Source organism: Poecilia reticulata, linkage group LG4 (assembly GCF_000633615.1).
Source record: "Poecilia reticulata strain Guanapo linkage group LG4, Guppy_female_1.0+MT, whole genome shotgun sequence".
Taxonomy (NCBI): domain Eukaryota; kingdom Metazoa; phylum Chordata; class Actinopteri; order Cyprinodontiformes; family Poeciliidae; genus Poecilia; species Poecilia reticulata.
In genome coordinates, this window is record NC_024334.1 from 24,884,035 (window position 1) to 24,900,203 (window position 16,169).

Genomic DNA, 16,169 nt, shown 5'->3' on the forward strand with positions numbered 1-16,169 from the left:
ACAACAGTTAATCAAATGTTCAATTAATCCACTGTGACTATGCAATTCTACTATTATGATGTAAAAGTAAACATTTTAATTGGCTATTCTTAAACATAAAAAAAATAAAAGTTCCAGTTTCCAAATATAATTTGTGTTGTGACATTTTTTAAAAGCTCACAGTGCAATAATTGATAAAATACTAAATGATCTTTTGGACAATGCCCTCTATGATCATGTATGGTATTTTTTTGTACTGCGCTACATAAATAATCACACCGTTTACTTCAATAAAATACACACAATGATTAAATTGCCGATGTATGAAATGGGACGAGTCGAGATAGTGCATATATGCGTGTGTGCCATTAATTCAGTTTCAGATCCAGAGGGATTTATGAACAATGTCAAGTTCCCTCTGAAGACCTGAGTCTCTTCACTGCCTCTTAAGGCTTAATGCACCCTGACTGAGTGGCACAGCGAGAGGCACACTTTCTCTCTATGTGCTGCAGATAATACTAAGAACAACCTCTCAATTCCTGCTCTCCTCCTCACCTAATGTGCCCTCCGTCCTCCACTATGTGCACGATGGGCCCATTTCCATTTGGGGTAGACGGCTGGGGAAAAAAAAGAAAAAAAAAGAAAGAGGGACCGTAATGGAAAATGCTGACATGGACTCTAATGGTTTCCCATTCCAGGAGTGTTTTCACACATATGTAAATTTATGTAAACCCAACACAGAAACACATATTTACAATAGCACAGGGTAATCACTATATGAGGACACGGCGCACTGGCCTTGGAGATGGAGGCGCCATGTGTCATTAGTCTCCTTTATCTCTTTTCCGTTGTCTGCTATGGCATCAATGCATAAACCATCCTGAATATGAATAAAAACGATCTTCACTCGTGTGCCGCTCAGTGCTGAGGACGTGGAGAGGAAAAAGAAAGAGGTTTCGTGTCTATGAAAGCACACAGGTGTCTTGAAAATGCATACCTTCATTTTAAATGACTTTAACATTAACTGAGCTGCAGGCTTTACTGTAAAACAGCATTTTTAAAGAAAAATTCAACTTTATTCTCATTCATTTGATTACATAAAATATTTAAATTACAAAAACACTCATTTATTATTTTCAAATCTGTACTCATTTTTACAATACATTACACGCTATTTGCTGTTTATTTACGCATTTCAATTATCTTTTGGTTATGCCCAAGTGTGAGCCATCAAACACACTTTGAGATGGAAAAACAAAACAAAAACCTAATTTTTCAAGTCTAATTAACACTAAATTGTGAATCTAAAGTCCATGTTATGTTTATAAAAATCAGCACATTTATGGACAGAAATATCTATGGTGAAAAACTCATGAAGAAAACTTTAAATTTGAGAAAAATTAATCAACATTAGCTATGTGATTAACAGTGGTTGCACATGCTTTATTAACAGATTGAGTAGACTTTTATAGTTCCAAAAATGAAAAAATAAAGTGTCAGTTCATTCATTACTCTAAAGGAGAATGACCATGCCGTTCGACAAACTATTGAGCTACTCTAAAGCAAACATTAATCACTTCAATTACAGGTTTATTTGTTTAAACTTCATAAACCTGCTCAACAGATGTTGCTTTACAAACCATATGTAAAAACCAGAATCTTTATCAAACACTGTAGTGTGATTGAGACGTGCCATCCAAAACACTGTAGCGTAATTAAGACGTGCCATCCAGCTTTTGGGTCCAGAACATCCGAGCGCTCTTCTAGTTTTTCTTGTGTTTGACAAGCTGTTCCACCTCCTTCATGAAGCGCAGGCAGAGCTCATCCTGCCACGGCAGGGCCACGCACTGCACCGCCAAGGGCAGACCCTCAGCGCCGCTCACAGCCTGAAACACAAAGGTCCAACGTGACGCCGAGCAAACTGCTCATATGGTCTCTGCTGCCACCTGCTGGACAAACGTGGTACTTCCATAAGCGAGATGCGCTAAAAGATTATTGTGGAAACTTCATTACCACGGGTAAACTATCAGTGAGGAGAGAGTCGGGTCTACAAACTGCAGATGTGAAACAACCAAAGTGATTAAAGCTTCAAAAGAGATACAGAAAAAAAAAAGATAAACAACTTTAGCTTGGGAAAAATTCATTAGTTTTGGCTAATTAGTTAATTTCTCTGTAATTCTTGAGGTGCTTTTATTCAGTAAAACATCCTTAAAAAAACGTAGAAAATAAAAAATAAAACTAGTGGTCCAACAAAGCTTTAAAGAATAATTACTGTAATGTATTTTGTTGCATTTGGCGGTTTTTTATGGCCTACACAAAACAGTCTCACCTCTTTATGCATCTTTTCCCAGGTGTCCCGATAAAGGCCCTTCAGATGCTTAAGATCCTCCTCGTCTTGAGCCGTCACCGTGGATACGGGGACAGCACCGGCCGGAAAATTAAGGAGATTGTATATCATTGTTAAGCTGGAGAGACCTGAAAGAAAGCAGACCAAGAAAACTGCAGAACTCGGAAAGAAAAATAGGACTATTTCTGCAAGCCTGAGGTATTTTCACTCTAAATACATTGTGACAAAAAATTATTTTAAAAATGCTTTTCACTGTAGAGATTTTGAAAAAGAAAATCATATTTGGGGGACCTGCATTTTCCAGATACAAAGAGATTACTAAAACTGATGATGCAGAGCCGCACTGTTTTATATGAAAAGAGCAAAAGCTGGTGAAATCTGTAAAGGGACAGATCCACAAGTTTCAACAGATATTCATTAAATTGTCACATCAAAAGCCTCTTTCATCAAATCATTCATTAGTCTTCAATCTCCAGATGTTTCAGTAGGAGCTCCTCATACAACCGTACACGTGAGTTTGCCGCAGTACAAGAAGTTGAAGGCCGGTCCAATCATGGGGCAGAGCAGCACATCAATGTTGCATTTCCTCCAGTGTGCTATCGTCTCAGAAATGTAGTCCTCCACAGCAGCATGCTGCTTCCAAACCTCCGGGGCGGAGCTGAGAACATCAAGGTGGGGAGGGACATGGAAGCATTTTGGTTCAACAAATAATTTGACAGACAACTATAAAACTAAAGCAGCTAATTCAAAAGGACATCACCGCACCTGACTCCACAGAGGGCGCTGAGAACGGGAGGGACGCGAGTAGACTGTGAGAATGACATGAAATGAGAATTAATCTGTATCTGTATTACATTCTCATTTCTGGAACAGCGAGGCAGAACTCACAAAGGGCGTCAGCAGGAATCCGAGGATTCTCTTCAACCAGTTTGGGATGGAGTATAGAACAACCTGAGGTTTGAGGCAGGGATCCAGAGGCCCTCCCTTCCTGAAACAGAAGCAGGATGACCGCCGTGATTCGCTGGAAATGCCGCACTACCTTCAGAACAGATTCAGATCACGTCTGCTGAGCCATCTGGGGCACGTTGGCATAGCGTAGGTGTGTTAGACATTTAGACTGAACCAAATACTAAGTAATGTGTATCGTTTTTAGTGATGACAGAATGGTAAAGACTAATCCAGTCTCTCAAACTGTGGTCCTCGGACCACTGGTGGTCCGTGGGTGCCCCTAGTGGTCCTCAAGGTACTGCATGTGAACAGTAGTTTATTTGCCGTGACTTGAGCTCAATTTGTTACTTATAGAGTTAGCTTACCAAAGGATCGTGGTTAAAAGTAATAATGGACAGGTGGCTTAAAACCAGGCCACTCAAAGGAAAATTGAAGATACCGGTGGAAAGAAAACAAGTCAACATCTGCTGAGTATTTGTGTCGTTCACAAACGATTTGATTCTTTTGAACAGCTCTATGCCGTGAACAAATCTCAGATGACGAGAACGGTTCTTTCTTTGTTTTTTAATGACTTTGCTTGCTTGTAACATTCTGCTCGTACGTTGACATCTATTGTTATTTTTATTTAACGATTTAATCACATAATAAACACAAAAAGGTAACTACAATTGATAGAAATAGGTGGATAATTTTTTTACACTTAATGGTGCAGGAGAGTATTTTTGTTTCTACCAAAGCAAATCAAATCTAGTTTTCTTTTATTGTGCTTCTAAAAAATGTTATTAATGAACTCAAAACTTATAGTAAAACAACTTCTTTTTTGATTTTCATGTGTTTGACATCACTGGAAAGCTTAAAATCCACACTTTAAAATGTATAACTAACTCAAAACACCATGGCTTTTTGTGATTTTGTCGTGGCCTAGACACATTTAGAAAACAGCACCGCCATTCTCATTAGCTAAGAGACTATTATTTTTATTACAGGTTGCATATATTAAAATGTTGCGTTATTGTGGGGAACTTTCAAATTATGTGGTCGATGAGTGTTTGTGAAAACGATTGAGAAACACTGGGTTAATCAATAACTTTAATGATGCCTTTCGCAATAAACCGTTAAATAAGTAAGAGCCTGTCATATAAAGAGATTACTTATTTCAGTTCAACTAAAACACCAGCAGGAAAAAAAACAACATTTTCCCTAACTGGCTAAATTTTTTCCCCACACAATCTCCTGAATCAATGTTGCAAAATGTTTTGTGGTATTCTGAAATTCAACATTAAACATTTCATGAGTTTTAGAGGTTTTAATTGAGAAAAAACAACGTGCAAAGTGTCAACAGTTACAGTTTTCATAACTTCTGCAATTCGCTCCATTTGGATCTCATCTCAGTCTTGACCAATACTGACCCATTAAAGTTTTTAGACTTCTTTTTTTAGAACTGACAACTAGTAGCTATTGGGATTTAGATCTTGGAGTTTCTTGGCCATGGACACCAAATTTCAATGCTTCTGACACCGACTTCAGTCATGCTGGAAAAAAATTGTCATTTTTTAAATGTTAAATTTAGAGACCGGGCATCCTGGAGATTATTTCCTTTCTCTTTGCAGCTGCACTAACCCACTACGTAAATTAAGGTTTTGTATATTTATTACTTGCATTTCATCAGATGGCTACTTTCAGCAAGCTAAACTCAATGCAAATTGTATATATTGCAGAATTTATGAATCACACACTAACAGGTGGTTGATGTTTTGTCTCACTTTGAAAACAGATTTTTTTAAAAACAATTTCCTGTATTTTTTTTTTATTTTCTTTAAAAAAAATGTTTAGTTTAAACATGTAGATGTGGCAAACTGACATATTTATTTTTAGAAACAATGACATAAATCACAAATGCCCCCTGTTGCTTTCTGACACAATATCTAACTGAAAGATTTTTTTTAAACAGAAAGTCCTGTTAGTCCTGTTTTAAAAAAAAAGTGATGATAATGCTAATCATTGAGAGCAAATCTTAAGAGTCCCTCACAAAACATCAACTTTTATTCTTTGAAAATCTTTAATCAAGCTTTGTGTTAGCTATGTTCAGAATATGCTGCTTTCTCTAAATTGGATGAGTCATTAATTATGTTTTAACCACATCCTGCAAAATATTACTTTTTAGTGTTTTTGGCGGACTTAAGACATGTACACGCAGATTTACTTTCCACAAAAAGGAAACATAATCGGTTTAGTCGATGCCTTAAACATAATGATAAAACACAACTTACAGTTTTTGTAGCAGGGTGGCAGCTCCATCTGAAAACACGCCCTTGATGATGAGTTCATTGACGGCGTGACTCACCCTCAGAGGTTCATACGGCACCACCTAACAGCAAAGATGATCGCATCAGAAATACTGCATGTTTTACAAAGTTGTGGTCTTCACAGTAGTATCTGCAAAGATGTTTGTGTGTGTGTGTGTGTGTGTGTGTGTTGTGGCCTTACTGTGTGCCCAGCCTGCTCCAACAGAGCTTTGACCTCTCGGAGGCCACGAATCATGCTCGGAGGAGGCTGCGTGTAGCCATCGTGTTCAAAGTAACCGATTCTGAGAGGCTTGGAGCTCTGGTATGTCTGCAGAAAAACCCATTTACATTTATTTAGATTTTGCATCAGTCTGTCAGTAGTTCAACAGCATAAAAGATTATGTGTTCCCATACTTTACATATTTTAGAGGTCTCACAATCATCTGATCCACCAAATCGGCCAATGAGGCAAACTGATACAGCTGGCAGGTTTAATGACAATAACTCCATATTGAAACATGATTGTTGTTGAACTGAACAAAACAGCACCACATGTGCCGACACAGACTAAACCTTTAAAATGTACGTTTTTAATCGTAAATTGGTTTATTTGTTAAACCAGATAATTACAAACACTGTATAAAAAATACATAACCAATTTCTCTCCTCATTGCCCAACTTTAAATCGGACAACAACAAAAAATCCTGTTTAAGGTCAGTTAGGATATCAAAATTATTTGCATTTGTCAAATCCCAGCACAATGTTTATTTTTAAGTTAAAAAAATCCTCATTCACTTTCTTACTATTTGATGAAATTTTATTTTAACCTGTTTGTTCAGAAAACCTTCATAAGAAAAAGAAATTCAACAGCAGAGCACACACCTGAAGATTAAAGGGTAAAGGTGGAACAGTGGGGTCCAAGGAAAACATGTGGTCACAGAGCAGAGCCTGCATGCACAGAGCTAAACTGTCCACATCCCGTGCCAAGGGTCCAGGAGCTGAGAGCACTAAGCCAACAAGGGGTGCAGCAATGTTAACAAAATGTTCAACAGGAAAACGGTAATATGTCACTGTGTGAAATTGTGAGGACTATCAACACTTACCGCACTTTTGACCTCGGTAAATGGGAATAATGCCCTGTGAGCTAACGGCGACACAGAGTAAAGGTCATGTCACTGTGTTAGAGGCATCCATAAAACTGACTGAAGTGTACGCACCTGAGTCGGCCTGTTGTGGGTTTAAAGCCACAGATGCCGCAGAAAGAGGCAGGTATGCGGATGCTCCCCCCTATGTCACTGCCGATGCCAAGAATGGAGCCCCCTCCCCCAATTAGCGCCCCCTCCCCACCAGAGGAACCTCCAGAGGTCTTCTGGTGATTGTAGGGGTTGACCGTCTGCCCAAAGATGGGGTTACTGCAATCGTAACTGCCAACAAAAGGCAAAAAACAAACACATATGAAGCCAGGTATTTATATACAATGTGTAAAAACAGACACACAACCATTTTCTTTTTTCAAATTAAGAATAAAAAAAACATTTTTAAACAATTTTGGGAAGCTCAGATAATTATCTTGTGGCTTTTTGAAGGTAGTTCAGAGAAGTTTTATTTATTAGGGGTTCACCAGTGGATGCATTTGAAAGCAACACAAAGGAAAGACTGATGGAGGGTTTGGTGTACTTCACAAAATAAATGCTATCATAAGGAACGAATATTATGTAGAAATATTGAACAAACATCTCAAGGTAACAGCCAGACAGTTAAAATGTGGATATAAATGTGTTGTCCATGAGGACAGTGTCCCTAACAATAGCACCAAATTAGCTACAAAGTGACTTAAGTGTAGCTTAAGTCACTTTGACGCTTAAAAAAATTACAGTGCCTAATTTGGCACATTGGAGTGCCAAAACACTCCAATGTTTTGGAGTGCTTTGGAACTCTAAAACATTAACTCCAAGTTAATGTTTTGGAGTGCCGACATGAAAACCCTGTCTTAATTCAATAGATAATTTGTTAGATTAAACTGTGCGTTAGAAAGGTTGCACACGTAACTCGGTTGTACCAGTTCTGTCAGGAGGGACGGAGCAAAAGTGCAGTAAAATATTGTGGGAAGCTTCTGGAAGAATACAAAAAATGTCTGACCCAAGTCATACAGATTAAAAGACAAACCTACACAAAAGAACATACAAAAAGATGCATGCCAGCATCTTAAAGACATTAAAATAATCTCTAAAATTCTCTCAATCCAACATCTAGCAAATAGTTATGAAGAACTTAAAACAATTGTGTATGACGTCCAATTTAACAGCATACAGTGAGAAAGTAAAAGTTATGTGCTTGTCATGCGTTGTGTCTTAAATCTGATTCAACTACAAATACTAAGAACATAAGATATATTTATGCGCAATGCGTGCGTCACAACAGTGCTACAGTTTGAAGTTACTTTAATAGTGCTTGTGGCAGGTTAGTTTTTGTGAAAGGAATGGCTCCTTGTTTCTTCAGTACTTCCACGATCACACTATCCTTCGCTGCTGGCTGGCTCAGATTCATGATTATGCCGCAGGTGCAGTCGTAGTTCTTTGTAGTAGGGAGATGATAAGTAGAAAGAACAGAGGGCAGAGTCAGATAGTGGCACGTCAAGGCAATAAATCTCATCTTTATCCAGACAATAAAGAAAGATCACTACAGTGAAATTCTGCCAGCTGTCTACCTTATATGAAACATTGTCTTTGATGCTGATAGGAACGCCGTACAGCAGGCCGTCCTTGTTGGAGCCAATTGTTCTGAGCTGGTCGAAACTCTCCAGCAAAATTTCTGTGCAGCAGTTCAGCTCCTTGTGCACAGCCAGAGTCTGTTTGAAAAGAAGCTGCTATTTGAATTCATCCTGCATTCAGATACTGAAAATATAATGATCACATTGCAAGAGGGGGTTTTATTAAAGCAGTGAAAATGTCAGAATGGAGACTGGACCTTTTGCATGTAGGAGTAAAACACATCCTCAGGGCAGAGCGAACCTTCCCGCAGATGCTTTGTCAACTCAGACAACGACAGTGACAATATGGCGGCAGAGTCACAGGATGGATGCTAGAAGAGAAGCAGCACAAATGGGCTGATTATAGTTGCTGTAAGTTTGGAAAAGTCAAACACATATTTTTAAGTTGGTTTTAAAGTTCAGGGTTTCCCCCAGTGTATTATAAGCCTGGTGGGCCACCAGGCTTTACTTGTTCCCCACCAGGCTAAGCCTTGGTTATTTATTTAAGTCTTTTTAAAATGTTTCAATTTTTAAAGACTTTTTAGTTGCTGTTCAGGTCATAACACATAATTATCAAGTGAAATTTCCACATTTCCTGTCAACTTTAAAAAGTTTTTAACTCAAAAAGACTCCCAGCAAATGACATCCAGCGCTGAATGACATTGAATGTCATTCATTAATGAATGACATCCAGCGCTGGATGTCATTCATTAATGAATGAATGGCAGAATTAAAAGGTGTGAGCAAGGTGTGCTAACCCCTGGGCTAGGGCCCAACCACTGGCTTAGTAAATTTTCTTGGAGAAATCTTGAAGTTGGTTACCTTTTGTTCACTGGAACAGTTACTCACTCACCGACCCATTAGAAATCTCCATATTTTTTATTTTGTTATGGATTTCTAAAGCCCTTTAAAGACTCATACATGGAAATAGTCTTAATAAAGATATGTTCTTGAATATATATGTCTTATCAAGTCATATCAGTTAAGCATAACTTGATTTTATCAGACAGGATCCATTTAAGTGATATGATTCCACAAGTCGGGCAGTAATACAGTCTGAGTGTTGCTGGTCAAATTGAATCTGAAAAATGTCATAAATCACAGATATAAGATTCGATTCATTTAAGGATGTGGGAGTTACATTTTCACATAAGGTCAGGTTGCTTTAATTAGTTTTTCCCCTCTTCAGTGAAATCATGATTTGAAAATAGCTTTATCTTCTCAGGTTATCCTCATCTGATACAAAAGTTTGCTTAATAAGCTGAAAAATTTAAGTGTGACCCCCCCCAAAAAAAAATCCTAAACAAATTTGTAAGGGAGAAAGTTCTTTTATCACAGCAGTGTAATTATTTTAGCGTCCCCTGGATTTGCGTTTTCAAATATTAGAAGTCTCCCGCTGTAAGAAGCCTTATCATGTCAATGACAGTTTGCAACATCAAATGATGGATTGCAACATCAGGGTTCAAAGTTTGCACATGCAGTCTGACAAGTGCCAGTTGTATGTCCTTCTAATATATGTGAATTAGAATAAAAATGATTAATAAATTAAATGTGCTTCCACATGTTTCATACATTCCGAGCCCGAGCGCTTACCGACTGTTTGTACCGGAGCACCTCCTGCTCAGCTCGCTGCAGGCTCTCCGTCCTCCTGCTCCTGGCTCTTTGGATCTTGTCCTTCACTGCCCGGTGCCCGCTAACGGTGCGCACCACCATCAGCAGGGCACCCACCCCGCAGGCAGCAGTAGTTAACAGAACCGCTGTCGGGCTGTCCACCTTCACTCCCTTTACCAAGTCTTTCAGAGTTTCCATCCTCTCCCTTTCGGGTGCAGAGTCAGGCTAACCGAAGCTAGCAAACAGCTTATCTTCAGGACAACTGGACCTTTTGTTTCACGCGCTAAAGGGGCGTGGTTAGCTCATTATTATCATAAATCCTCCAGGAACTCCCTGCCTTTTGACTAACCGCAACCCTGAAAGATTTGCTCAAACTACCCAATTTCTACACGGCATGTATTTATATAGGATTGAACTCTTTCCAGCAGGGGGCGCAACTACTGCATTCACGAACGGATTGTGAAAGTGGGGAGTTGGAGGCACAATTAATAAATGGATGAGTCGGAAAAATATACACTGCTCAAAAAAAATAAAGGGAACATTCAAATACACATCCTAGATCTGAATGAATGAAATATTCTTATTGAATACTTTGTTCTGTATAAAGTTGAATGTGCTAACAAAATCACACAAAAATCATCAATGGAAATCAAATTTATTAACCAATGGAGGCCTGGATTTGGAGCCACACACAAAATTAAAGTGAAAAAACACACTAAGGCTGATCCAACTTTAATGTAATGTCCTTAAAACAAGTCAAAATGAGGCTCAGTATTGTGTGTGGCCTCCACGTGCCTGTATGACCTCCCTACAACGCCTGRGCCACTGCCAAACCGGTCATGCTGAAGGATGTTGCAGGCAGCAGACCGCTCTCCACGGCGTCTCCAGACTCTGTCACGTCTGTCACATGTGCTCAGTGTGAACCTGCTGTCATCTGTGAAGACCACAAGGCGCCAGTGGCGAATTTACCAATCCTGGTGTTCTCTGGCAAATGCCAAGCGTCCTGCACGGTGTTGGGCTGTGAGCACAACCCCCTTCTGTGGACGTCGGGCCCTCATACCATCCTCATGGAGTCGGTTTCTAACCGTTTGTGCAGACACATGCACATATGTGGCCTGCTGGAGGTCATTTTGCACCTCCTGTGCTCCTCCTGTTCCTTCTTGCACAAAGGCGGAGGTAGCGGTCCTGCTGCTGGGTTGTTGCCCTCCTACGGCCTCCTCCACGTCTCCTGGTGTACTGCCCTGTCTCCTGGTAGCGTCTCCAGCCTCTGGACACTACGCTGACAGACACAGCAAACCTTCTTGCCACAGCTCGCTTTGATGTGCCATCCTGGATGAGCTGCACTACCTGAGCCACTTGTGTGGGTTGTAGAGTCCGTCTCATGCTACCACGAGTGTGAAAGCACCACCAACATTCAAAACTGACCAAAACATGAGCCAGACAGCATAGGTACTGAGAAGTGGTCTGTGGTCCCCACCTGCAGAACCACTCCTTTATTGAGTGTGTCTTGCTAATTGCCAATCATTTCCATCTGTTGTCTATTCCATTTGCACAACAGCGGGGGAAATTGATTGTCAATCAGTGTTGCTTCCTAAGTGGACAGTTTGATTTCACAGACGTTTGATTTACTTGGAGTTATATTGTGTTGTTTAAGTGTTCCCTTTATTTTTTTTGAGCAGTGTATTTACATGAAAGACGATTAACGTTATAAATTCTGAAAAAAAATAATGAAATTTTAATGTTTTAAAATCTTAAGTATTTTCCCAAACAGATTATTGTGATAGGTAATATTTTCACAATAAAAGTCAGATAAGATTAACGACAGGTGATTGGTCTATACCTAAAACGCTGAGCAGGTTAACCAATCAGATGTTTGGATTTGATAAACTGTAATATTTTTTTTTCACAATTTAGTATTTCATTAAATACTAAAATAATTACAAATGGTGTTTGAATTTATATAATGAATTGAAATTTAAAATGGCAATTATTTGTGTACTTCATGAATTGACACCTTCACAGTTAGATTTAAAATACCCCTGGCAGAATAAATTTAAAGCAATAGTATTAGTAATTTTATCAATATGTGGGAGTAGTATTAAACGTTTTCAAGCCTAGCAGCCCTGAAATAGTCTGTGCAGGTAGCTCAACATTAGGGCAATGGTAAGGAGCCCTTCCATCCTCAGAGCCATTGAAGCAAAACCTGAATAATCAAAAATACCAACAGGTACATGGAAGAAGTTGGTCAGCAATTATAAGAGTTTCATTCTTGTAATGCTATAAAAGGCTTTTGCATTGATTAATGACAAGAATATACTTTTTTTTTTTACATGTGATCCTTTTGTTTTATTGAAATTTAAAACAGGCACATTATTTTCTGGTCTTATTTTTTGGGTGATTTCTGAGTCACTCAATCTCAACTGTATCAAAATATATTTTATTACTGACTGCATCAAAACTTTCAAATACAAAAATATCCAATCGGTTACAGGATTTTGAACTTTTGATTCTTGATAGAAAAGAATTGTGTTTATTTTTTTTATTTCCAAGCCTTTTGTTTAGAATGTGTTCCTTTTGTATGACTTGTTTGGTCATTTGTTTTGCATCCTGCGATCAATAATATTTCCGTTGTTTTATATTAGACACAAACTAAAGCCCTCCTTTTGTTTAAGTTCCCTAAAGTGGAACTTTAAGGTACATAACACTTCTTGTATTATGTCAGGTGAAAACATTTAAAACCTTTTACGGAGATTTTTTGATGAGTTCATTATTGTATAGAAATTTCTAATCACATTGACCTTTTCTCAAAAGTCAAGAGCAACCTGCTAATCTCCCTATTGTTGGTTGCATAATCAAGAAATTTTGAGATGATATATAGATAAGGTCATACACACAAATTATGCTAACATGCATAACATTGGCAAAAACATAAAAGTACACATGTACAACTTGTGTTTCTAAGTCACTTTATTGACATATTGAATCACAATAAACAGTTGAACAATTTTTTTTATTAACTTAAGATATCATACATTTTAACGTTACAACATGCAGCAATACATGGACGAGTTTAAAACCCCATTGTCCTGGTAATACGATTTTTGAAGAATGTTGTCAGTGAGTGGTCCAGCCAAGACGGACTTCATTTGACAGAATGGAACAGTTTGTGAGACACCTATAAAGAGAGGAGGCAGAACATTTAGCCTGGACAACAAAGCTATACTCTTCGCAAAGGACACATGACTTTCTTAAACAATTTGAGGAAAATAAAACATCCATTACAAGAATGTATGTAAGGCTGAAGGGCCTTGTTCTGGTAGAATGATTCAGCCTCTCTCCCCTTTCATCTCCTCCAATTACCTCAATCTATCTTAACCTTTAACCATTTACTTTCTCTTGGAAGCAGGAAGACAAAGCTTGAATCGCTTTGTTTTGGTGAAAGCCACAGATTGACATTAGTCATATTAAAATTCCAACTTAAGCCAATGTATTCATTTTATTTAATCATCTTGCTGGTCAATGTACTTACGCAATGGTCCCGAGCATGGAGGAAGTCAAACAATTCCTCAGTACAATCCTCCTGTGTCTGGGACCGAGAGCCAACTCTGGTCTCGCAAAGCTCCAAACGTTCCCGGGTATGAACGCAGTGCTTTGTCTCCTCACATTTCTGACGCAAGGTTTCAAGAGGGTCCTGTAACCAGAGTGTATATAAATCTGGAGCATTTCATAATTGTACAGATGTTAGCATTTACTTCTTCCCTTGATACCACGAGGAAGTCAGGATCTAATCAATTGGAAATTTAATTGATAGAAATTATATGCTTTTTTTTTTGCACTGCAATTAAATTCTAATTAGGTAATCCGCTATTGGCTTGGCATTAAAACAAGCTATGCAATGCTAGCTATAATCAATTATTAGTGATTAAGCGTCGAACTGGCGCATTGAATATATCACGGACAAACATTAGGGATTGGTAGTTGGTATATATAAATAAAGTTGGTAGTTGGTATTGTGTAAAGCTTCAACCGAGACCACGCCTCCAGCACGTTTCTCAATAGCTAGGAGTCCAGACCTGGGGGGGCCTTCTCACTTCATTTTTACCAAGGAAGCAATTGGCTAAACCGTGAGTCAAACAGCCACTGGGACTGATTACTATATATTCCATTGAAGGACAGTAACTTTAACATTACATCATTGCATACGCCTTTCTGAACAGGCGAGGGCGCACCTTCTCTGTCTATATTCAGACATTAAAGCAACCTGAAACCATTTCTCCCTCCCTGGCACCTCCAGACCCGGGCCCCCATGGGCACCCACCTGGGCCGGGATAGCTCCGCGCCTGAGGCTGCCCCAGTCATTTTTTTACTCACGGTGTTGGTGTTGTGATATACTGCCCAACTGCTTTCTGGGTAACAAAAACTAACCGACACGCTGCCCCCCACCGCTTTACATATATAGCGACTGGTCCCTTATTTTAATTTCTGAAAGGTGGCAACCCAAGCGGATCATATAAATGCCGGTATCTACTGTGAGCCTGTTCTGCAAGAACATCTTCCAAGTCGTCAAGCTCGAGTGAAAGGAGGAGGGCGCGATCCGTACCGAGGTGATGGAGACGATGCTATTAGTGCGCGATCCCGGCGTAATGAATTATCGGCGCAATTAGTTTATTTATATATAAAAATATTTCAGATATGGCTATCAGAAAAAAAACACGTAAGGAAACGTAATAAATGCCTGTGACAAGGCTATTTCTGGTGGAATATATGGAGGTCTCTCTGTGCACGAAGGCAGAAAAAATATAAACAATAAAGCAGATAATCCTATCTCTATGTGTTTGTTTATGCCTTAGCGCATGGTAAATAAATACATTTTAAAAAGGTCTGAAAATCTTAAGTGGATTTAGATAAAAACAACTCAAAGATAAATGCTGCTGCTGACTCACCACCATCTCCTCTTCCTCCTGAAACAGACAGAACCAAATCAATGGCATCATTCACTTCCATTCATCAAATAACATTTTTGTCCAGATCTGCAAACCTTTCTCTATAATAAATATATTTCTAAAAGACATCCAGTGTATACTCGTATTGGCCTAGGATGTTTTCGCATCAATGAGCCCGAACTTAACATTAAGTAAAGGGCACTAATATCAGCGTTAGCATTGGCTAACGTTGATGTTAGTATTGAAGCTAGTTATCTTGGCTTTGGATAGCTACATTTGTACAAAAAGTCATCAGCGTATTTTGATGTTCTTAATAAGAAATTATTACTTACATCTTCGGGTTCTTCCTTTACGACTGTCTTCTGCCCGAAAACCATACTTGAATGTTTTATTCTTGATTGCCTGTCAAAGGACACCTCAGGTCAAATCAACTAGACCGGCGGTTGTTGAAAACAAGCACTACGTTTCCGGTTCCGGTATTTTCAAAACAAACTTTCAGTGATTTTTGGTTATTTACTTATTTATTATTATTATTTAGTGAAATCAGTCAGCAGTCAACTAAATAGATTCACAGGGACATACACTTTATTTACAGACAGTCAACTTTTAAAATTATCCTTCGACAAAAAAAAGAAAAAAGGAAGCATATTGACAAATGGTCAAGAACAAGCTTACTGCTGCCATCGTGCGTTATTAAGTGGTACAACAGTAGCAACGATTATGAGTGACAATGGAGTGAAATTATGAGTGAAATTGTTTTGAAGGGAAGTAAAACTATGAAGCTTCTTTATAATATAATGCAGCCTGCCAAAAGTGTTTAAACTAAGTATGTTTTTTATGTAATAATCTAGTAAATATGAAGAAAATTCATAGACAATGTGGTTTGTTTATTCATAATTCATTGCATTTATAATGCTTACGAAACGTTGAATGCTTCTTGTCAATCTCTGAGCACCTTATAGCATCTTGTAGCACCTTGCAAGACACACGTCTGCTGAATTGCACACAAGCTGGGGTCCTGGTTCTTCTGCCTTTTCATTGCATTTATAACGGCATTGTGTGCATGGTTGTGTGTCCTGTGTGTCTCTGTGTTGCCCTGCGACAGACTGGCGACCTGTCCAGGGTGTACTCCGCCTCTCACCCGGTACACTAGCTGGAGATAGGCACCAGCACCCCTACCAACCCCATTAAGGGATAAGGGTGTAAAGATAATGGATGGATGGATGGATGGATGGATGGATGGATGGATGGATGGATGGATGGATGGATGGATGGATGGATGGATGGATGGATGGATGGATGGATG

The 16,169-nt window shown here is 38.9% G+C and overlaps 2 protein-coding genes across 5 annotated transcripts; both read right to left on the bottom strand.

The window, feature by feature from the left end:
• Positions 1–938: 938 nt before the first annotated feature.
• Positions 939–10,496, bottom strand: faah (fatty acid amide hydrolase). 4 transcript variants are annotated; one of them, XM_017304219.1, is made up of 15 exons: positions 9,903–10,496; positions 8,528–8,641; positions 8,268–8,408; positions 8,001–8,134; positions 6,778–6,984; positions 6,664–6,704; positions 6,443–6,567; positions 5,762–5,887; positions 5,545–5,642; positions 3,215–3,314; positions 3,092–3,135; positions 2,836–2,984; positions 2,309–2,454; positions 1,712–1,865; positions 939–1,678 (listed from the first exon to the last, which is right to left on the bottom strand). In XM_017304219.1, exons 1-14 carry the CDS (start codon positions 10,116–10,118, stop codon positions 1,743–1,745), a joined length of 1,764 nt encoding a protein of 587 aa, XP_017159708.1. In that variant the 5' UTR covers positions 10,119–10,496; the 3' UTR covers positions 939–1,678; positions 1,712–1,742. The 4 variants fall into 4 exon arrangements, with proteins under 4 accessions (XP_017159708.1, XP_017159707.1, XP_008405250.1 ...); XM_017304218.1 differs by having other exon boundaries at positions 939–1,664; positions 1,698–1,865; XM_008407028.1 differs by having other exon boundaries at positions 939–1,865.
• Positions 10,497–12,869: 2,373 nt separating this feature from the next.
• LOC103463587 (cytochrome b-c1 complex subunit 6, mitochondrial) lies at positions 12,870–15,334 on the bottom strand. The gene is made up of 4 exons (XM_008407027.2): positions 15,196–15,334; positions 14,864–14,881; positions 13,450–13,611; positions 12,870–13,095 (listed from the first exon to the last, which is right to left on the bottom strand). The coding sequence occupies exons 1-4, from the start codon at positions 15,238–15,240 to the stop codon at positions 13,063–13,065; spliced, it is 258 nt and encodes an 85-aa protein (XP_008405249.1). The 5' UTR covers positions 15,241–15,334; the 3' UTR covers positions 12,870–13,062.
• Positions 15,335–16,169: the final 835 nt, after the last annotated feature.